The sequence below is a fragment of the Dipodascopsis tothii genome, assembly GCF_038497935.1.
Source record: "Dipodascopsis tothii strain CBS 759.85 unplaced genomic scaffold V1510scaffold_4, whole genome shotgun sequence".
Classification (NCBI taxonomy): Eukaryota; Fungi; Ascomycota; class Lipomycetes; order Lipomycetales; family Lipomycetaceae; genus Neoaidaea; species Neoaidaea tothii.
The window spans coordinates 495074-515277 of record NW_027117988.1 but is presented as its reverse complement, the minus strand read 5'-3'; the positions used below and the strand labels follow the sequence as shown (position 1 = coordinate 515277).

Sequence of the window (20204 nt, the reverse complement as noted above, 5' to 3'; positions counted from 1 at the left end):
TCTCGGCACAGCGCAAGTGATTCGTGTCATGTTTCGTCACCTTCAATTTAGTGGACCTAAACGCGTGTTGGGCACGACCATGTTGTTCCGGTGGCGGATCATAGAATGGTCGGACGTCCAGCGTCGGCGCGTCCGTAGAGAGCTGCCAGTGACCCCGCCGACCACCATTTCCAGCGCCCCTCCATCAAGGTTCGCAGACTGCTAATTGCGGGAGTCTGCGTCGAGCTCCAGCCGGAGGTCGCTGCACTGCCGTGAGGAGATCACCGCCCTGCCGGTGCGCGCGGCTGGTGAGTAACCCGGCCTCTCGGGCCGGCGCTCCGGGCGCCACCCCCACTGGCCGTAATTGGAAGGGCCGACCCTTGATAGTACCCGAAGTCGGCTGCATTGCTGCGGCTGCCGCCGAGTCCGGCCGGTAGTGCAACCAATTGGCAAGCGGGGCTGCGCGGGGGTCGGGCCGGCGGCGCGCTAGACAAAAACTCTGAGCACGGCCCGTCCAGAGTCCTCACCACACCTGGCTGCAGTAGACGGCATGCGGGGATCGACATCCAGAATTGCGAGCTGTGCGCCGATGGCAAACAGACAGTTCGGCGGTAGAGTCGTGGCCGTCGTGGCCAGGGCCGCGTGGTACAGCCTTAGCCGTGCCAGGCCAGGCCATTCCGCGGTGTTCCATGGGTCTAGTCCGCGGACCCCCATCTTTTCTGTGGTATGTCTCTAGCCGGGTCACAGCGGTCCACTGACAGCGGTGCAGGGGAGATGGCGCGGCCAGCATAGCCGGTCATTGTACACGGGCGGCAACGGACTAAGGCCGCCAACAGTGGGTAAAAGCAGGGGATTTCCCACCCACCAGTTCCCTCCCAGACATCACACGCGCTCGACTACACAGATCGAGCCCGGCGTATCCGTCCACAGAAGTCACCGTCACAACATGTCGAGCAACAGCGCGCCTAAAGCCCCGCCGTACAAGGTGTCGGTGATTGGCTCTGGCAACTGGGGAAGTGCCATCTGCAAGATCGTGGCCGAGTCGGCCTCGGAGCACCCCGAGTTCTTCGAGGCTGAGGTCCGCATGTGGGTGTACGAAGAGGAGTTCAACGGCCGCAAGCTCACCGAGATCATCAACGAGCAGCACGAGAACGTCAAATACCTGCCGGGCATCAAGCTGCCGGCGACCGTGAAGGCTATCCCGAACATCAAGGAGGCTGCGGCTGGTGCCGACTTGCTTGTGTTCAATGTGCCGCACCAGTTCCTGAAGGGCATCTGCGCTCAGCTTAAGGACACTGTGACGCCCAATATGCGCGCTGTCAGCTGCATCAAGGGTGTCGAGCTCTCGGCTGACGGTATCTCGCTGATCTCGGAGTACATCTACAACGAGCTAGGCATCTTCTGCGGTGCGCTCTCGGGAGCCAACCTCGCGCCTGAGGTTGCCCAGGAGAAGTTCTCGGAGACCACGATTGCCTACACGCCCTCGCCGGGCGATGCCATCACGACTGACATTGTGCGCACCTTGTTCCACCGCCCGTACTTCCACGTCTCGGTCGTGAACGACGTCATCGGCGTCTCGCTCTGCGGTGCACTCAAGAATATTGTCGCTCTTGCTTCCGGCTTTGTCGATGGCATGGGCTGGGGTGACAACGCTAAGGCAGCTGTGATCCGCCGCGGTCTGCTTGAGATGCGCCACTTCGGCACCGTCTTCTTCCCGTCGTGCGAAAACGCGACCTTCACCGAGGAGTCATGCGGTGTCGCCGACGTCATCACGTCGTGCAACGGTGGCCGCAACCACCGCATCGCTGCGGCTATGATGAAGACCGGCAAGCCGATTTACGAGCTCGAGGCCGAAATGCTCAACGGTCAGAAGGCCCAGGGCGTCTCGACCGCTGAGGAGGTCCACGAGTTCCTGGAGCGCCGTGACAAGCTGGCGGAGTTCCCGCTCTTCACTGCTGTCTACGACGTGCTGTTCAAGGGTCTGGACCCGAAGACTCTGCCGAGCATTCTCGAAGACACGCCGAGCGCATCGAGCGCTAACACGGCTAAGTTGTAAGAGGCAGCTGCGCGCCGCCGCAGGACGCCGCTGGACGCGCCGCGGAAATATGTGCAGACGAATGAAAACTTTTATTTAATGTACAATGCCTGTCGTGACTAGCTTGACGACTGCCAGATGCCTGCTGGTGTGCACCGCCACACTGACGCGTAGATGAGGGCCGGCTCGGGTCCGATAATGGGGCGGGGTGTAAAGAACAAGCTTCGACTCCTGCGTCTATTTCATCTCGGTGTCTTCTGTTTCGGCGCCCACGCGGCTGGCGATCAGGCCACGCAGGGCAGCAAATGGCGACTGCTGGAACTCGCGATCGCGCAGAACTGTGTTGAACCGCTGGACTTCTGACCGCACCAGCTTCTCGTTCTGCTTGCGAGTCATGGGCTTGGCCCGGGTAGTTTCGGTGATTGAGAATGGATACGCCTGCTGGACCGGTGCCTCAACCACCGGGGCCGCAGCTGGTGCTGCCGCATCCTTGGAAGCCGGCGCAGTGTCGAAAATGTCGTCCAAAGCGGCCTCCAAAGCACGCATGCTTCTTTTCTGACCCGAGGGCGTCTGGCCGAGATGCGAGCGATCCTTTCGCTTCTGGCGGCGGACAGCACTCTTACTAAGCTCCTTGATCGGCTGTGAATCAGCAGACGGAGTCGAGGCAGCCGCAATGGCAGCTCGCTTTAAGGCACTCTTGCTTTGTGCGCCAACAGCAGCAGTAGCGAATCCCGTAGCCGTAGCCGTTGCGCTCAGCTTGTCCAGGAAGCCCTCGGCTTTAGTGCGACGTTTGTCAACCTTGGTGACCTTGTAGTTCTTAGAAGTTTTGCTGATCGCAAGTGCCTGCTGAGCGCGCACTGAGTTCGAGCTGGCCAGCGCCGAGTGAGCTGCTTGCAGCTTGAGCGAGTTGGTATGGGCGCGTAGCGCGAGCCGCTGCTCGAGGATTTTGTCTGTCTCGGTCCTTCGGGCGGGCTGAAGGTCAGAGAACTGTTCGGCGCGAGCGGCGCCACTTAGCCGGCATCCGGCGGCAGACTATTATAGACCCAGGTAATCGGGATCGTAGAGGCTGCTGCCTGCCCGCAGCAGAGGGACCAGTGCTTACCATTTTGCAGACTGAATCGTTGATCGGCGACGACAAAATTTTCGGTTGGGACTTTCCAGGTGGTGAGTTGGACGACCGCACTGACACGGCTGTGGGCTATCTACCAGTCTATCTGGACACCACGCGACCATCAACAGACGCAAGATCTCGGGGTCTGGTGTCGTCGTCTGCGTAGACCTACACGAGTGATGACATAAAATGTGCTAATACGTGCTATTTACTGGCCGTAGCCTACAAAAAGTTCTCGCGCTTCTTCCGATAAGCCGCACAGTCGCGAAGCCAGCGACGGTAGCCATGCAGGCTCGTAATCTTCTCGCCGTAGTAGTCCGGCACAGGGTTGGAGAAGCTCTGATAGGACGGGTCGACGCGGTTGCGCTTGATGTGCTGCAGAAACGTATTGTTTTTCTGCCGTTAGCCAGAGCCGAGTCAGATACTTACGTCCTCAAAGATGTGGCGGCGGCCGCGAAGAGTCAGGTACTTGAACACGAGGTCGCCGGCAGACGGACCGGCCAGTGCGCCGAGAGCGGCGCAGCCCGCCAGCGCACCGCCCAGAACGATGAAGGGATCGAAGCCAAAAATCATCTGGGTCGGGTCGATCTCGATCGACGAGAGGTAGCCCCAGCCAGTGGATATGCCCAGGAATCCGGTGAAGATCGAGGACGAGAGCTGGAGGCGCCGCCGGGTCTGCCGCAGCGACAGGAAGTCGTTCCATGTGAGCGTGGGCGCGGCAGGCTCGTCGACGCGTGCGCGGGCCGAGGCGGAAAACGCGCGCACGGGCACGCCAATTGGCCACAGCAGTGGCCGGTGCAGCGGCGAGGACACGGAGAGACGAAGCATGCGAGCGATGGATGGGGGTGCGACGGTTCTCGGCTGGAGGTGTCGGCCAGGACTGGGCGGAAGTTGGAAGAATTTTCGTGGTGCGCCGGGCAGGGACGCCGCACGGTGTGCGGCGTACACAGCCACCACCGCCACAGAGCGGAGCTACGAGACGCGGGGAGCAGGCTTGGCTTAAGTCGATTGTATAAGTACAGAGACGCCTAGGCAGTCGTGGCCGGGAATTCCCAGGTCTCGGTGCCGGCCTTGAAGGGAACGCCGAGCTCAAGAAGCTTGGTGAAGGCGGCCGAGAAGTCGGCGAAGAAGGCGTCATTGCTGGCGGCGTACTTCTCAACGGTCTTGCGGAACTCCTTGTCCTTGACGAGCGACATGTCGGCGGGCAGCATCATGAGCGACTTGGACTTGTCGTCCTCGTACTGCTTGGGGCCCGACCATTTGCGCCAGTGCCACTTGTCCTTAAGCAGAAGCGTGTAGAAGTCGTTCGTGAAGTAAGTCGGCGAGAAGGTCCACGGGCCCTCGAAACCGGAGCGGTCGGTGTGGCAGCGGCCGAGAGCGTGCGCACCAACAAGCGCAACGATCTCCTGGTCGTTGAAGCCCATGCGGTAGAAGATGTCGCGGACGTGGTCCTGGCCCTGAGCGCCGTCGGGCAGACGGCCATCAGGCGTGCAAGCCGACGCGTCAGCGTCCTGGCGGCCAGGGCGCCACTTGACGGTGGGGCCACCAAGCTCCTGGACAGCACAGACGCCAGCCAAGGTCCAGAGGTCACCATACGAAATCCAAGGGAACTGGGCGTGGATAGGCTCGAGCAGGTCGCGGGCGACACCCAGACCGTTGTTGGCACCGTGGCCAGACTCGGGCATGAAGCGCATGGTGGCGCCGTTCGAACCGCCCTTGTTGGTGGCCTTGTCGTAGGTGCCCGAGGCGTGCCAGGCCAGACGGATCAGGACCGGGCCGTATGAGCCGTCGTCGTAATCGTCGGCCTCGAGCTTGTCGGCAATTGCGGCGTAGACCTTCTTGTAGTCCTCGTAGCCGGGGACGAACGGCTCAGCGACAGCGGTGCCGAAAAGCGAGTCGTAGTTGGCGTACGTGAAGCCAGCGCCGGCGACGGCGGCGGCAGCCACCAGCAGCGGCACGAGGCTGCTCTTCGGCGGCGGCGGCGGCGGCGGCGGCGGCGGGGTGGACGGCGCGGCGGGCGCGGCCGTCGAGTTGAACCGGAGTACGGGACGCGCACGGACGGGGGCCCGCATCGTGCGGGCCGAACGGGCGATGGAGCGGACGAACGACATGTTGCCTTGTGGAATCACACGCGGCGCGCCGCTATTTATAAGCTGCGTCCTGGCGTGATAGCATCGTTTGTTTATTACCGCTGGCAAGCCGAGGCGCGCCCGTCTCCGGGCTGTCCACATGATCCGCTGGTCTATTAGAAATCGACCACCCCTCGTGCCCGACAAGGCTGTGCGGGCTGCCTTTGGCCCAGCGGCGCCACCACGCTCGCGCTACGGACGCGGCCGGCGCCCGCCGCCCCCGCCGCCCCCCGCCAGCCCGAGGAGGCACGCCACGCGGCGCTGCTACTGCGGCCGGTGGCCCGCCGCGGGTTGCGAGATCGCCTCGCAGCTCCACGGACAGCGGACGTCGCAGGCTCCATTGGGATGCGCTAGTCTGTTCGAGTCTGGCCGTATGTCGATTACCACATCTCACGCTTGCTCTGACAAAGCAGGGCCGTCCGCCGCAGAAATGTGCCCCGACCTTTCCCGATAGGGAAATTTTCTTACGCGATTGGCGTAGCGTGCGCATCTCCGCAGTAAGCACAGCTGTCCGGTCTGTGATTCGTCCACGGCCGCCGCCCGGTCTAGACCATGCACTTGGGCCCCTCCTGACGTCAACCAGGCGAACCGTGTTACCTGATTCCTGGGGCGGCCGGCATCGGACTCGCAGGGCTTAGAGGCCGAGCAGCCGATGGCGCCGATGGCGTCGATGGCGGCCGCAGGCGCCTGCGACACGGCAGCTGCCGGTGGCAACGGCGCGCGAATTGTCCACGCTGGATGGAACTAGCTGGAGCGTTGGGGTGTCTGCCCTACCATGCGGCCGGATAGCGGGGACGATGGTACCCGCGCGGGGCGGTGGCTGCTCGTCCGCACGGGTCGCCATACAGCCGACAGGTGCGCGGGCAAGCGATCACGTGCAAGGCATCCGACACAGACTCTGCGGCCGCGCAAGGCTGACAAAGGCCGACTCACGATCGATCGGTGACATTGCGCGACTACCACTCGCTTAGCCCGCGCCACCGGCTGACAGATGCTGACTCTGTGGCGATGAGAGGTGACCGTCTGCCGGTTCTGGGCGCGCTTTAGTAATAAATGGCCGGCGGATCGACGGACGCCTAGGCTTGTGCCTGGCACGCCCAGACCACGCCGGACACCGCCACGGTTCACGTGAGGCATGCGGCGCTGTCACCTCAGCAGCGTACGTGCAGGGGCTGGTTGCCTAGACAACTGCGTTGCTGTGGCAACGGCACGCGAGCCACGCGCGGACGCGCGCCGCGGCGCGTCGCAGCCGCCGCACGCCGCCCAACGCCGCACCGGCCCGCGCACCGACCTCTGCACGCGCCTCTGCGCAAGCGGCCGCGCCAGAACGCACCAAACGCCGGAGCGGGTTAGGGCGGCGGTATCTAGAGCAGGGAGCGCTATGTATAAGCGTGTAAAATATATGTGTATATGGCGCATGTAGCGTGCAGCGCATCACGCCGCGACTCGTCTTGCTTGCCACTTTTTATCTTCCGCAAGCTCCGCAAGCTCCGCAGGCCAGGAAGACGCAAAGGTAGGAGGACGGGCGCGTGGCTGCCAGCGGCCGCTAGGGCCACCGACGGACGGCTGCCAGGCAACCGCGGGACGAGCGCTGGGCTCGGCTGACGGACAGATGTCTCTGCACGACACGCTGGTGTATATCAACACGACCGTGGACTCGTTGTCCGCGCACTTCAACCGGCTGCCCGGGTCGGCAATCATCATCCGGTACGTCAAGTCGTCGTACCAGCATGACCCGGTGCGGTCGGCGCTCGAACTGTGCCTGTTCCTGTTCGCACTGCGGTACTTCTTCGCGTCCAAGTACTCGTTCTCGAAGAAGGACTTTGTCAAGCTCACCGACGGCGAGATCGATGAATTGGTCGACGACTGGAACCCGGAGCCGCTGGTGGAGGAGCTCACGCCAGAGGAGGAGGTCGACATTGAGAAGGTGCCGGTGATTGTCGGCGCGGCGGGCCCGAAGGTGAAGCTGGCGTCGGGCAAGAGCGCGTTCAACCTGGCGTCGTATGACGTGCTCAACATGTCGGCTGTGGAAAGCGTCAAGGACGTGGCAGCGAAGACGATCTACTCGAACGGCGTGGGTGCGTGCGGCCCGACCGGCTTCTACGGCTACCAGGACAAGCACATCACACTGGAGCAGGACATTGCGCGGTTCCTGGGCACCGAGTCGTCGATTGTGTACGCGCAGGCGTTCAACACGATCCAGTCGGTGATCCCGTCGTTCTGCAAGCGCGGCGACATCATTGTGGCGGACAAGCGCGTGACGATGGCGATCCAGAAGGGCATCCAGATCTCGCGGTCGACCGTGCGGTGGTTTGAGCACAACGACATGGAGGACCTCGAGCGCGTGCTGCAGAAGGTGGTCAAGGACTTCGCGGGCGTGAAGCCGCTCACCCGACGGATTATCATCACCGAGGGCATTTTCGAGAGCGAGGGCGACATGGCCGACCTGCCGCGGATCATCGAGCTCAAGCACAAATACAAGTTCCGGGTCATTCTCGAGGAGTCGTGCTCGGTGGGCGTCGTGGGCAAGCACGGCCGCGGCCTGTGCGAGCACTTCAACATCCCGCCGACCGAGGTCGACATGATCGTGGGCTCGCTGGCGAACGGCTTCGGCGCTGGTGGCGGCTACTGCGCGTCGCACGCGTTCGCGGTCGAGCACCAGCGCATCTCGTCCGCGGCCAACACGTTCTCGGCCGCCCTGCCGGCGTACCTGGCCGCGTCCGCGTCCGAGGCAATCGCGGTCATGGAGAGCCAGCCCGATCGGTTTGTCCAGCTCGGCAACAATGTGCGCGTGCTGCGTGGCATCCTCGACCGTTCGACGTACATGTACTCGACGTCGTCGCCGGACTCGCCGTTCGTGACGCTGCGTGTGCGGCCGGACGTGCTGGCGTCGCGCCGCATCGACGACCTCGAGCACACGCTGCAGGACATCGTCGACGAGTGTCTGGCCAATGGCGTCCTGGTCACGCGGCTCAAGTACGTCGCCAGCCAGGAGGTGTTCCCGCCGGTGCCGGCCATCAAGATCGCCGTGTCGGGCGCGCTCTCCAAGAAGGAGATCGAGAAGGCCGGCTCGGTCATCAAGGCGGCCGCGACCAAGGTCCTGTCCAAGGCGCCGAAAGCCAAGAACTGAGAGGGGATCATAATACATTCTATATACATCACGTCCACATGCTACCGAACGCGCTGGCGTACCGCGCCGTGGTCGCGCACTCGCTGGCCTCGAGCTTGGCCTCGGCCTCGGGCATCCATTCGCGGATGTGCGCGATCCGGTTCTGCGTGGCCGGGTGGGTGCTCAGAAACTGCACCGGGTGCGTCTGCTCCGTCTTGTACATGCGCTCCCACATGTGCACGGCCTCGTGCGGGTCGTAGCATGCGCGGCTCATCATCATGAGTCCAATGTAGTCTGCCTCGGTCTCCATTTGCCGGCTAGCCGGCCGGTTAAGGAGCAGTTCCATGCCGAGCCGCACAAAGTCGACGCCCATGCCGCCGCCCGTGAGCGCGTACACAAGCGTGCCGACAATGCCGATCAGCGGCATGCTCGACATCTTTTCTGCCGAGTGTCGGGCGACCTGGTGGGCGGTCTCGTGGGCGAGCACGGCCGCCAGGCCGTCGTCGTTGGCTGTGATGGGCAGGATCGAGGCGAACACGAAGACCTTGCCGCCGGGCATGACGAACGCGTTCGGCGGATACGACGAGTCCGCGACAACGTGAACCTGCCAGTCGATGCCGTCGCCGACGAGGTCCGGCGAGGCCTTGACGAGCCGCTCGACGATCCTGCGCACCCGCCGGCTCTCAGGATGTGAGGGATGTAGCAGCTTACCGTTGAACTCCTGCAGCAGCTGCTGGTACTGCATGTCGCCGACCTGCTTCTCGACCGCCGGCGGCACGATCATCAGCCGCCGCCGGCCGGTCACGGGCGCCTGGTCGGTGCCGAAAGTGTAGACGAGCGTGCCGACGACGACGGTGCCGATGATGAGCCCCCGCCGGTGATTAACGATCAAATTGACGACGATCGCACCCAGCGGCGAGCCGTACGTTGCGCCTTCTTTGCCGCCGAATCGCCGGTAGGATGCGTAGCCACGACGGGCGCCGGCGACGTCGAGCGGCCGCGGCGCCAGGTGAGCCGCACGCCATGCGGCGCTCTCGCCCAGCCGCGCGACCGCCCGCGTGCCCGCCATAGCACTCGCCTCGCGCCTTGCCATCCGGCCCGCGAGCTGACGGGCGCCGCGACCGGCTGTCCGGGCAGCTTGCAACGTTTTGAGGGTTTGCAGCATGTCGATGCCGACAAGATCCGTGCGAGCTGTAGTTAAGCTCCCAACGTGGAACCGACCAGAATCAGCCAGACGTGTCACGCCCACACGCCTCACCAGACTTGCCACCGCAGGCGTTGGCGAGCTCGAGCGCGCTGATCGGGGATAGCCATCCTTCGGGCAAGGCGGGCGGTGCCGGTATACGCCGAACGGCAGGCGGCCATGAGCCGCACCAAGTGCGGCTCATAGCCGCACGTGGCCGCACGCTGTCCGTAGGGCAGCTGGCTTGGTAGACTGGCTGCCCTGTTCGCAGGCCCCTGAACACGCCGGGCTGTGCGGCTGATACGATAGCACACTGGGGTCGACAGGAAATGCGGCTATATGCCGCACCAACTGCGGCATATAGCCACCCGTCTGCGCTCTGTCCCGACGGAGCGCAGGCTGGTAACTCACCAATGACGGGTCTCCGGCGGTGACTGCATCGCGGGGGCCCGCGTGCGGCTATATGCGATGGCGGCTATATGCCACCACGGACGTCTGCCCGACGGCAGCCACGACCAATGGAATGGCTACCACGATCTGGCCGTTGGCGAACCTCCGGCCTTGTTTCCATCAAAGGCACTTGCTCTACGAGCAGGGCGCGACCATGTGCGGCCATGAGCCGCATTAGGTGCGGCGCGGACCTGACCTGCCCGCAGAGCAGCTGCTTCTACGTGCCGCCGCGGCTCGCCAGCAGCGACTTTATAGCCCGGGGCAGACCAGCGTGCGCTGACGTCTGCGGCAAAAGTGCGTAATGTCATTATCGTATCGATCCCCTCGTTCCTTCGTTACTCCATGTTTCTGCAGCGTCAATCTGGCTGCCCGTGGGTGTGTCGCTCAGCCACTAGCGCCACCGCGGCTTCTCGGGCTTGTCCTGGTCTACGCGCCGACGCGAAATGGCCGGCATGCTCTTCTTGCGGGCCAACCCTGGCGTGAGCGTCGGCGGCGGGACCGGGCTCGGCGGCAGCACCGGCTCCGGCGTGTCGCGATCGCTATCCGAGTACTTGATATAGTAGCGGGGCGAGGCGGGCGAGTCAGGGGGTGGCACATTGCGTGCGGAGCCCGGAACCGGCGCGAGCGGTTCCTTGGGCCGGCGGGCCGGGGTCGGGATCAGCGACTTGCGCGATTTGCGCGGCGTGGTCGTCGGCGCCGGGATCGTGATGCTGGTCTTGGACGTCGGCAGCGGCGGCAGCGGCGGGTGCAGGTCGCGGGCCGGGCGTAGCTCGACAGAGCTCTTGAGGCGGCGCAACGGCGAGCGTGCCGGCGAAGGCGTGCGTGTGGGCGACGGCAGCGGCGGCAGCGGCGGCACGGCAAGCGGCGGCGGCGGCGGCGCGCGCAGGTTGCCCGCGGAGCGCGCGTGGTGCAGGCGTGGCGCCTTTTGCTGGCCAGGGGTCGTCGGCGCGGTCGGCTCGAACATGTCCTTGGACAGCGCGGCAGACGTGGGCCGCTTGCGGCGGGGCTCGGGCGCGTCCAGCGCCGCAAAGAGCGCCTTGCGCACGTCGTCGAGCCCGTCGGGGTCGCCGCCGAGCGACGGCGGCGTGGACGCGGCCGAGCCCGGGCGCGAGCGCGGCGAGCCGGTGCTGGCGCTCGTGACCGAGGCCAGGCTGTCGCGGCGCGACAGGTCGCGATCGAGCTCGCGCGTCTTGCGTTCCAGCTCCTTCCACAGGGTCGTCAGCTGCATGTACTCGCGGATGACGTCGCCCGACACGGTGACGCGGTCGCCGATAGACCGCAGAAAGAGCTCGATCGTGCGGCGGATCCGCGGGCGCAGCGCCACCGCCTGCCGCTCGTACGCCTCGACATGGCGGCGGCCGGTCGGCGAGTCGGTGCCGTTGAGGCTGTACTGGATCGCGTCGCGCACGGCGGTCGCGGCCCTGTCGAGGACGGCGATGTCGGCGCGCGCCTGCTGGCCAACCACGTGCAGCAGCGCCGCCCAGCGGTCCTCGCCGAGCTCGCGCTGCAGGTCGGTGGCCGCGGTCGTCAGGCGTGCGAACCGCGTCTCGAGCTCGGCCTGGTCCGCCGCCAGCTCGTCGTACGCCGCCGGAAAGTGCTCGTTCATAGGCGCCGCCAGCAGCTTCATCTTGGACGCCAGCAGCTCGAGGCTGATCTTGAGCGGCGCGAGCTTCCTGCCGAGTTTCTCGAGCCTGCCGTCAGCGCGCCCGCACGCGTACTCACGCCAAGCCCTGGGCCTTGTCGTCGTCGGTCACCGTCGCCAGCCGTCCTGCCGGCTTTTGGTCGAGCGTGGCCAGGAGAGCGTCGACGTCGACGTGTTTACCGGTCCCCTGCTCGCCCGGCCCGGGCCGCCCCTTGCTTAGGTCGTCCGCTAGCCGGGCGCACTCGTCCAGCTCGGCCCGCAGCCCGAGCACGACTGGCCCCGCCAGCTCGGACCACTCGAGCGCCACGCCGACCATGCTCCTGATCCGCGCCATGTCGTCCTGCGCCTGCGCGACGACCGCCTCGAGCCGTCCGTCGCCGTCCCCGGCGTCCAGCGCGTGCCGCGCCCGTCGCGCCCACCGCTCGACCTCCGGCAGCGCCGCCAGCCCGGACGCGACCGACCCCACGCTCGGGTCCGCCGCCAGCGCGGCCACGAGCGCGGCCCCGGTCTCGATGCCGGCCGCCGCCGCCGCCGCGTCTTCCGCCGGCACCCGCACCTCCCGTAAACACGCCACCAGCCGGAGAAACGGCGACTGCCCAGCCGGCCGCCGCCGCCGGTCCCTTGCTGCGCCCTCGCTCGGCCCTCGCTCGTCCGTCTGCTCCGCTTTCCGCATCCCTACTGGCCTGTCTGATCGCTGCACGCGTGAATGCCACCTGGATGCCGATGCGGCTGCCTCGGCCTGTGCTCTAGATGGCTGGATCAGCGGGCGGCCGTTGCGGTAAACACCATGCCTAGCCGCAGCCTGGCCGCCGTAACGGGGGTAAACAGACGCGACGGCGCGCAGCTGCAGTGACCTGCAGCTAGTGCGGCCCGCATGAGCCGTCACCGCGACGGTAACGTGACCCGGCCGCGCTGGTAGCGTCGGCGCCCGGCGCGACGGCGACCCGGGGGCTGCCGGCTCGGGTCCGGCGGGCCCCCGCGGCGCGGACGGCGACCACGGGGCCACCAGCGCCCCGCTGGGCGTTGGAATGCGCCTAGCGACCGGCGTCACGCGTGCGGGCCTTGTTTTGGACCTGCCTGAACCGGTTGGTGCATCGCGCTCGGTACCCGATCGGGACTGGTGCTGCAGCTAACGGCGGCAGGTAACGGTGACCAGGGGCGGCTGTGCGCCGCAGACCGTGCGGCTGGCAGTGCTCGCGGGCCGTCGGCCACGCCGCACGCAGTGCGGCTCATTGCCGCCGGGGCGGGTCGGGTTGCAGCGCAATGGGTCTCCGGCGGCGACTCCGTCGAGGCTGTGTGTCCACAGATGTTCGATTGGCTACAGCGTATTGGCTACAGCGCGAGGAGCCTCCGGCGGCGACTCCGTCGAGGGTGGCTGCTCCGCAGGCGAGGCACTTACGCTCGGGTGGCAGCCTGCGGTTGTGCGGCTATATGCCGCACGCTATGCGGCTCATTGCCGCAGAGGCTCGTCTGGCGACAGCGCGGGAAGCCTCTGGCGCCTACGTCGAGGACATGTATCCAGAAATGTTCGATTGGCTACAACGCACGGAGCCTCCGGCGGCGACTCCGTCGAGGGTAGTTGCCCTGCGGGCACGGTTGCGCACGCAGTAACAGCCCGAGTCAGAGCGGCTATATGCCGCACACGGTGTGGTCCAATACCGCTGGCGTTCGTCCGGGGTCAGCGCAAGGAGCCTACGGCAGTGACTCCCTCGAGGGTGGTTGCCCTGCAGGCCAGGCACGTTGCACCCGCGGCAATAGCCCGGGCCGGTGCGGCTATCAGCCGCACGGCGTGCGGCTACTATGCAGGCCCAGGCCACAGGCGCGCGGCGCTGCTCATAAGCACTCATGCATTGTTCATATACTAGTGGCTGCTGCCCCGGGCCAGCTCGGAGCTCTTCTCGGTCAGAGAGGCGAGGCCAAAGCCTTTGCGCGGCGCGACCACGCCGGCGACGACGAGCAGCTTCATGGCCGCGCGGCGGATAACGTCGCGCAGGAGGACCATGGCAACGAGCGCCAGCGTGATCACCGTCAGCACGTAGATCTGCGACGACGCGGCAGCAACAGTGGCCTCGGCCAGGTCCGCAGTCGAGATAGTGTAGGCCGGCAGGCCCGAGTATTTGCCGCAGACGGCAGCGGAGGGCTCGCGGCGCTCGGGCGACAGCAGCGGGTTAACCGACATGCACAGCAGGCGCTCCCAACCAGCGGCGTCGTCGGGCTGCGGGTAGGCGACGGCGACGATGCGCGGATCGGCCACGTAGCGGACCACGCTCTGGGTCTCCTCGGCGTAACGGCCCGGCTTGACGACAATGAAGATGTGGGCGTCCGGGTGGGCCTTTGTGCGCACAAACTTGAGCAGCTCAAACAGGCTCTCGGTGTAGTTGGCCGCGGGCACGGCGGCGGCCGCGTCGTTGTCCCCGACGTTGAGGAAGACAAACTCGGGCGTCGTCGGCTGCAGAATGGCGTTCTCCGAGAAGCCGTACAGGCCCGAGTGCACGAGATAGGCCTTGTAGTGCGGGTCGTTGTCGTAGAGCGGGTCGGCGTACGGGTACTGCTCGACCAGCGGCTTGGTCTTGCCGCAGCCCGGCGCCAGACACACGTCGTCGGTGACGTGGGCGTGGCGGTAGCGCAGGGCGTCGGCCGCGCGGAACTCGGGCGCATTCACAAAGTCGCTGCCGAGCGGGTGCGCCGCGCCGCCGACAAACTCGACGTACGGGCGCGCGAGCTGGGCGTGGCGCCACTGCATGTCCTGCTTGACCAGCGAGGTGGGCACGTAGACGCCCATGAGCGTCAGCGGGGTCTCCTGGAGCGACGTCAGCCGCACGACGTGCGGCTTGCGCTGCTTCAGCCTGGCCGCCTTCTCGGCCTCGCTCAGGCCGTCCAGGCCCTCGAGCACAACCGCGATCGTCACCGGCGGCACCATGTTGACGTCCCTGACGAGAATGTCGAGGTTGACGTCGAACTCGGGGCCGTCGTCGACCGACATCGAGTATTTGAGCTGGCGCTGCTCCGTCGACAGCATCTCCGGCCGCAGCTTAAACGTGCAGTGATCGCCGTAGACGAGCACCGTCACCGAGTTGCCCGGCCACCGCGACGCCTTGTAGATGTCGCGGTGCCGCGCCCACCGCCCGGCGAACGTGAACAGCGACGGGTGCGTCTCCGGCGTGAGGAACGTGTCCGACGGCGCGATGTACTTCTCGTCAAACTCGGCCGAGTGCACGCCGAGCTTGTTGGTGTGCGTCTGCGGCGAGCTGTCCGCGGCCAGCACGGCTACCGCGCCAGCCAGCAGGGCTACCAGCAGCACCCACGGCCGGAACCCGGCTGTTCTGCGGCTGGTCAATTGCATTCTTCTCTGGGACCGCTCGTCCTATCTGGGACGGTTGCCGGCCGCCGTGTCGGTCGCGTCCGGGGTCTGGAACACTGGTTCGGCCGCTTTGCGGTGTCGGCACTTGACGGACCTGCGATGGGGTCAGAACCTGATTTTCGTGGGCGGCGCAGCCACCCCTCTGCGCCAGCACCGCCACGCCACCGCCCGGCCGCCACATGGCGCTGCCGGTCCGGGCGGTCCGCCGCCACCCGCCACCTACCTTGTGTCTGTCGTGGGGTCTGTGCTGGATGGCTGATGATCCTGCACGGGAAGACGTGGTGTGCTGAGGTGAAGTCCGGTTGGGCGAAAATTATTGATTACCTAATGCGTTCACGCCTCTCAAAACGGCGAATGCGGCGCAGCCCACACGCCCTGGCGGTCATGGCGGCCGGCGGCCATACCCGCAACTCGGCTACGGTAGCGAGCGGGCGGGCCGCGCGCCAGGTGGGCGGTTCAGGAGCGGTAGCCGACTGTCGCGTAATCGGGACGGCGGCTGCGGTGCGACGCGCCACTGTGGCGCGGCAGGGGGGGGGCGCGGCGCGCGCCGCACCGTATGCGGCTCAAATCGAAAGCTTACAGAGCAATAGTGTACATCTACCCGCGCGCCAGCGCCAGCGCCAGCTTGGCCAGCGCGTTCCGCGACGGCGCGTCCGGCAGCGCGCTCTTGTCGTCCACCAGTGCGGCGACGGCCGCGCGCACCGCGTCCAGCTTGGCCGCGTCCGCGGTTGGCGGAATGTAGAGCTTGGCCAGCATGCCGCACAGCACCTTGCGTTCCTCGCCTAGGGTCAGCACAGTCGGCGACGCACTTACGTGACGGCGAGCTGCTGATACGCGGCAGCATCTCGAGCGCCAGATCCAGGTGGACGTCCGCGTCCGCGGCCGCGTCCATTAGCTGCACGCGCGCGACCTTTCGCGGGTCCGTCCAGTCGGCCAGCTGCGCGGCAATCGCCGTCGGCGACACCATCTCCTCGTCCTCGTCGAGGTCCTCGCTGCGCTTGAGCAGGATCTTGAGCGCCGACAGCACCACGCGGCTCATGCTGCGCTGGTTCTCCGGCCGCGACAGTGCGTACACCGGCAGGCAGTAGCTCAGCGTCTGACGCAGGGCCAGGTTGGTCTCGCTGCTGGCGTCAAAGTAGATCACAACGAGTGTCTTGAGCAGGTCCGCGCCCTGCAGCACGCCGGCCAGCATCAGCTTGCACGCAGCCTCGGCCGCGACCGTCTGGACGTCGTGCTCGTCCTCCATCTGGAGGCCCTTGGCCAGCATACGGCTCACGACCGCGCAGTCGCCGTCGTCGCCCAGCACGCGCGTGCCGTGCGTCATCAGCATGTCCGACACGATGTGGATCGCCTCGATCTGCAGGCCCTCGTGGCCGTGGTCGAAGCAGTGCACAAACAGGCCCAGGTTCTCGGCCGCCAGCGTCGAGTCGATCAGACAGCACAGCCCCAGGCAATGCAGGCCGCGCTCGCGGATCGGCGCGCGGTGGCTGCGCACGGCCGGGACGATCAGCGTGTTGAGCAAGGTCATCAGGTTGACGTTCTCCTGCAGCTTGCCCTGGACGTTGCCGAGCATGCACTGGGTGATGTGCAGACACTTGAGCGTGATCATGATCTCGTGCACTGCGTCTGTGTCCTGCTCGTCGTCGTCCGAGTCTGCCGAGAGGTTGCTGGCCAGACTAATCTTGTTCTTCGTCGGCTGGCGCGTCTCGGCCGGGCTGCGCGTTGCCCGCACCTCCGAGTCGGCCGACACGAACGAGTCCTCGTCGTCGGTCGGCGCCGGCGCTGGCGTCTCGTTCGCGTCCTCGAACGGCATCACCTTGTCCTTGATCTCGGCGATGATCTCGCTCGAGACCTGGCAAAAGTCGCGCTCGCTGTTGCATACCCGCCGGAACAGCACCAGCGCCAGGTCCGTCAGCGTCTCGGGCAGGTGCTCGTTCACGAGCAGGTCGTGCAGCACGCTGAAGATCTTGCGGCGGCCGACCTCGTCCGACAGGTCGACCGCGGTCACGATGTGCAACAGCTGCTCGAGCACAAACTCCTGGTCTGTCGACGTCTCGCGGTCGATGCCGTACTCGTCCAGAAACTTCATGTAGTTCTCGACGTAGAACCCGAGCTTGGTCAGCTCCGGCAGCCGCTCCTCGAGCAAGTCGTCACGCTTGGCCGCGCGGCAGTAGGACACGAACGCGCGGACGAGGAAGATCGACTCGGCGGTGAGCTCGCTCCAGAGCGCTTCGTCGAAGCGGATGTTCTGGACAACATCCTGGCGATACGTGAAAAACGCCTGCAGGGCCTCCTCGGCGATCTGGCTGTTAAGCACGTCCAGACGCTCGAGTAGCTCAAGCAGGCTGTTGCCCGTGTTCTCGATCCAGCCGGTCGCAAAGAGCTTGACTGTCGCGTTGCGGACAGAAGCGTCGCGGTCCTTGAGGCCCCAGCCGAGCAGCTTTTCGCGCATCGAGATGCTCAGTAGCCGAAAGTCGCCGATCTCCGGGAGCACTCGCGTGTAGATGCACCGCCGGTTGACTGCGTCCGTGTCGCGCGCGCGCTCGAGAATGTACGGCAGCGTCTGGCGGGTCTTTTCGATGTGGATAAACGCCGCTCGGCGGACGTCGCTGGGGTCAGCTCGCGTCGGCGGTCCACTTACGCGGCTGGATCGTGCTGCAGGACCGCCAGCAGTAGCTCGGCAACCGGCTCCGGCTCGTCCTCGTCGTCTGTGCCCTGGAGCCGTGCCAGGCCGATCACGGCCTGAACGCGCACGGCGGCCTCCTTGTCGTGCAACCTGCGCACAAATGCCGAGCGCACCTCGAGAAATAGATCGTCGCTGCCGTCAGCTGCGCCCATGCGCCACCTACTCAATCTCTCCCGGCGAGCTCACAAGCAACGCCAATACTTGACACGACCGGTACCGCACGGTCTTGTCCTTGGCGTTGACGCCGCGGAGGACGTGCCGGAACAGGTGTTCGACGAACCGCGACGCCAGCGTGGCCTCGGCCTCGTCGTCATAGTCCATAGCCATATCGCCATCGGCGTCTGGCGCGGCATCTGTGGTCAGCGCGCTTCGCAGACCGCGTACCCTTCTGGATCTGGGCGACGAACTGGTTGCAGAACTTGACGATCCTGTCCGCGCCGGCCTCGCTCTTCTTGACACCGAGAACGCGGTTAATTAGACGAGTGACCAGCTCGGCAAACTCGTCTTCCTGTTCCTGGTCGGCACAGCGCTGCTGCAGGTCGGCCAGCGTGATCGCCAGCTTGGGGTGAGAGATTGTCGACCGTTGTGCGTCCTGGAAGATCTGACCGACGGCTTTAGCGACGGGGCCCAGGACAGCGGCCGGCGGTGGCCGGTTGGCCGAGACGGCGGCCAGCGGCGCTCGGGCGCGCGAGCTGGCGGACATAGCGGGGGTGCGGGAGCGGAGAGTCCGGGCGGATGAAAGACAGAGACAGCGCGCGGCGTGTTTGGGCGCGGCGCGTGCAACGTTGCCAGGGCAACGGGAGAGCGCGTTGCCATGGCAACGCTGAGCCGGCCGGGCAACCCGCCTCTGGCCACGGCCGCCCGTCGCCGCTACCAACCAATCACGACCCGGCTATCCCAATTACATCCACCCAGTCTCGCACCGAAAATTCTCCATCAACCCCATAGACCCTCCATCAGCATGCTTCGAACGACGGCCACCCGGGCTGTGCGCGTGTCGCGGGCGCGCGCCGGCCTCCGCGCTTGCATGTACTCGACTGACGTGCCGGCCACCAAGGAGGACAAGGCTCCGACCTACTTTGAGACTGCCACGGAGGCCGCGTCGATGCAGGCGCCCAACCGGGCTGAGACCTGGGCCGAATCGCAGCAGCCCAAGTCGGAGGCTTTCAAGGGCCCCCGCTTTGCGCAGAAGGACCTGCTGGCACAGGTACGCCGCCGCCGCGAGTGTCGCTGACCCCAGCCCCAACCTTTTGCCGCGATCGACCTTATTGCCGAGGAGCCGGTTCGTCAGGTGCACGGCCGCATGGCCGTCTGCGACGGAGGTAAGCCAGAATGCGATTGGTGCTGACCACAGGCCGCGGAGCCCAGGGCCACCCCAAAGTCTACATCAACCTCGATCTGGACGGCCCGAACTCGTGCACTTACTGTAAGTTGATGCGCGCGCGCACCGCTAATGACAGGCGGCCTGAGATTCCAGCAGGCTCATCATCATTAGTGTACATCAATCCAACGGTTCTAGATAGCTGTCGCCTGACAGGCGTGGCCGTTCGCGGCTGCCGCCACGTAGATCGACCTGGGTGGAACTTGTGGCCGTGCGTGTGGATGGTGCGGCGGAAGCGGCGCCGGTGACCCGACCCGCCATGACGCGACCCTGCGCGTACGTCGGCGAGCTCGGTGACCCGCGTCGACCCGCAGGCCTCCGCCACACGATGCCCCTCCACTGCCACCTCCTGTTCATACGGGTGCCTGGCGCCGAGGTCATACCCGCCACGCGGCATACGCCACGCAGGCTACCGAGTCGCCAGCTGTGCGACTGCGTCGCCAGGCCGCCTGACCTGGCCGCCTGACCTGCTGTTCTGGCACAGCAGGTCCAGGTGCGGCGTTCGCGTGGCCCAGATTGCCACCTCATCCATTACGCCTGCGTGCGCTGGTGCGATCGACGGCCGCATCACGTCGCGCGAGAGCCCCAGCGCCGCCCGTGGCAGCTCGTCTGCCAGGTCTGTGCCCGGTCGGACGCCGGCGGCCGCGGACGCGCTTGGTCTAGATCCGGAGTGGCTACGACGGCTTCTGTAAAGTTCAGGTCCGTAGACGGCTGGGCCTAACCCAAGCTGGCCCGCAGCGCTCGATGGTACCCGCGTCGGGGGAGCTGCGGCACGGCGACTGGAATGCGAACCGGCAGGGACCACGCGCAGGGCTGTGCGGGCGACTGCGGGAGGGCGCAGCAGGGCAGCCGAGCCAGCATTGCGACCAGTCGTACACCGAAGCGGTGACGGTGGCTGCACGCGCACGTAGATCTTGGCGGCGCACGGCGTGTGCAGCCCCGCGCAGCAGCGCCCGTCCGGGTGCGAAGGTGGCTGCGGCTGGTGCGGCCGACGTGGTAGGCGCAGGGCGTGCGGCCATCGTGCGGCCATACGGGCGGCCGCTGCGAAGCGGCTCAGCGAGCAGTCGTAAACGCACCGCCACAGGGTGCTGCGTCGGAGCGACCCCTGCATGGCTAGTGCGACGACGACCCGGCGCGT

At 66.0% G+C, this 20204-nt stretch overlaps 10 protein-coding genes across 10 annotated transcripts; 3 read left to right on the top strand and 7 right to left on the bottom strand.

The window, feature by feature from the left end:
• The first annotated feature begins 859 nt into the window (after window positions 1-859).
• V1510DRAFT_411744 (NAD-dependent glycerol-3-phosphate dehydrogenase N-terminus-domain-containing protein) lies at window positions 860-2118 on the top strand. The gene has a single exon (XM_066932957.1). The coding sequence runs from the start codon at window positions 926-928 to the stop codon at window positions 2033-2035; it is 1110 nt and encodes a 369-aa protein (XP_066791052.1). The 5' UTR covers window positions 860-925; the 3' UTR covers window positions 2036-2118.
• Window positions 2084-3241, bottom strand: V1510DRAFT_411741 (uncharacterized protein). Its single transcript, XM_066932956.1, has 2 exons — window positions 3117-3241; window positions 2084-2986 (listed from the first exon to the last, which is right to left on the bottom strand). Exons 1-2 carry the CDS (start codon window positions 3117-3119, stop codon window positions 2252-2254), a joined length of 738 nt encoding a protein of 245 aa, XP_066791051.1. The 5' UTR covers window positions 3120-3241; the 3' UTR covers window positions 2084-2251.
• Window positions 3242-3347: 106 nt separating this feature from the next.
• On the bottom strand, window positions 3348-3953 carry V1510DRAFT_360865 (mitochondrial import protein Pam17; the record flags this gene model as incomplete). Its single annotated transcript, XM_066931039.1, has 2 exons — window positions 3348-3521; window positions 3555-3953. 2 exons carry the CDS (start codon window positions 3951-3953, stop codon window positions 3348-3350), a joined length of 573 nt encoding a protein of 190 aa, XP_066791050.1.
• A 200-nt stretch (window positions 3954-4153) lies between these two features.
• Window positions 4154-5236, bottom strand: V1510DRAFT_360632 (heme peroxidase; the record flags this gene model as incomplete). Its single annotated transcript, XM_066931031.1, has 1 exon — window positions 4154-5236. One exon carries the CDS (start codon window positions 5234-5236, stop codon window positions 4154-4156), a length of 1083 nt encoding a protein of 360 aa, XP_066791049.1.
• Window positions 5237-6701: 1465 nt separating this feature from the next.
• V1510DRAFT_411734 (pyridoxal phosphate-dependent transferase) lies at window positions 6702-8415 on the top strand. The gene has a single exon (XM_066932955.1). The coding sequence runs from the start codon at window positions 6867-6869 to the stop codon at window positions 8382-8384; it is 1518 nt and encodes a 505-aa protein (XP_066791048.1). The 5' UTR covers window positions 6702-6866; the 3' UTR covers window positions 8385-8415.
• V1510DRAFT_360664 (peptidase family M48-domain-containing protein) lies at window positions 8413-9432 on the bottom strand (the record flags this gene model as incomplete). The annotated part of the gene is made up of 1 exon (XM_066931032.1): window positions 8413-9432. The coding sequence occupies one exon, from the start codon at window positions 9430-9432 to the stop codon at window positions 8413-8415; it is 1020 nt and encodes a 339-aa protein (XP_066791047.1).
• An 819-nt stretch (window positions 9433-10251) lies between these two features.
• Window positions 10252-12081, bottom strand: V1510DRAFT_411729 (uncharacterized protein). Its single transcript, XM_066932954.1, has 3 exons — window positions 11719-12081; window positions 11199-11687; window positions 10252-11018 (listed from the first exon to the last, which is right to left on the bottom strand). Exons 1-3 carry the CDS (start codon window positions 11970-11972, stop codon window positions 10388-10390), a joined length of 1374 nt encoding a protein of 457 aa, XP_066791046.1. The 5' UTR covers window positions 11973-12081; the 3' UTR covers window positions 10252-10387.
• Window positions 12082-13499: 1418 nt separating this feature from the next.
• V1510DRAFT_360696 (uncharacterized protein) lies at window positions 13500-14981 on the bottom strand (the record flags this gene model as incomplete). The annotated part of the gene is made up of 1 exon (XM_066931034.1): window positions 13500-14981. One exon carries the CDS (start codon window positions 14979-14981, stop codon window positions 13500-13502), a length of 1482 nt encoding a protein of 493 aa, XP_066791045.1.
• A 581-nt stretch (window positions 14982-15562) lies between these two features.
• Window positions 15563-18645, bottom strand: V1510DRAFT_444141 (ARM repeat-containing protein). Its single transcript, XM_066935676.1, has 5 exons — window positions 18070-18645; window positions 17849-18038; window positions 17641-17817; window positions 15813-17608; window positions 15563-15781 (listed from the first exon to the last, which is right to left on the bottom strand). The coding sequence occupies exons 1-5, from the start codon at window positions 18386-18388 to the stop codon at window positions 15597-15599; spliced, it is 2667 nt and encodes an 888-aa protein (XP_066791044.1). The 5' UTR covers window positions 18389-18645; the 3' UTR covers window positions 15563-15596.
• V1510DRAFT_411720 (zinc-finger domain-containing protein) lies at window positions 18544-19264 on the top strand. Its single transcript, XM_066932953.1, has 4 exons — window positions 18544-18892; window positions 18926-19007; window positions 19040-19111; window positions 19146-19264. Exons 1-4 carry the CDS (start codon window positions 18647-18649, stop codon window positions 19178-19180), a joined length of 435 nt encoding a protein of 144 aa, XP_066791043.1. The 5' UTR covers window positions 18544-18646; the 3' UTR covers window positions 19181-19264.
• Window positions 19265-20204: the final 940 nt, after the last annotated feature.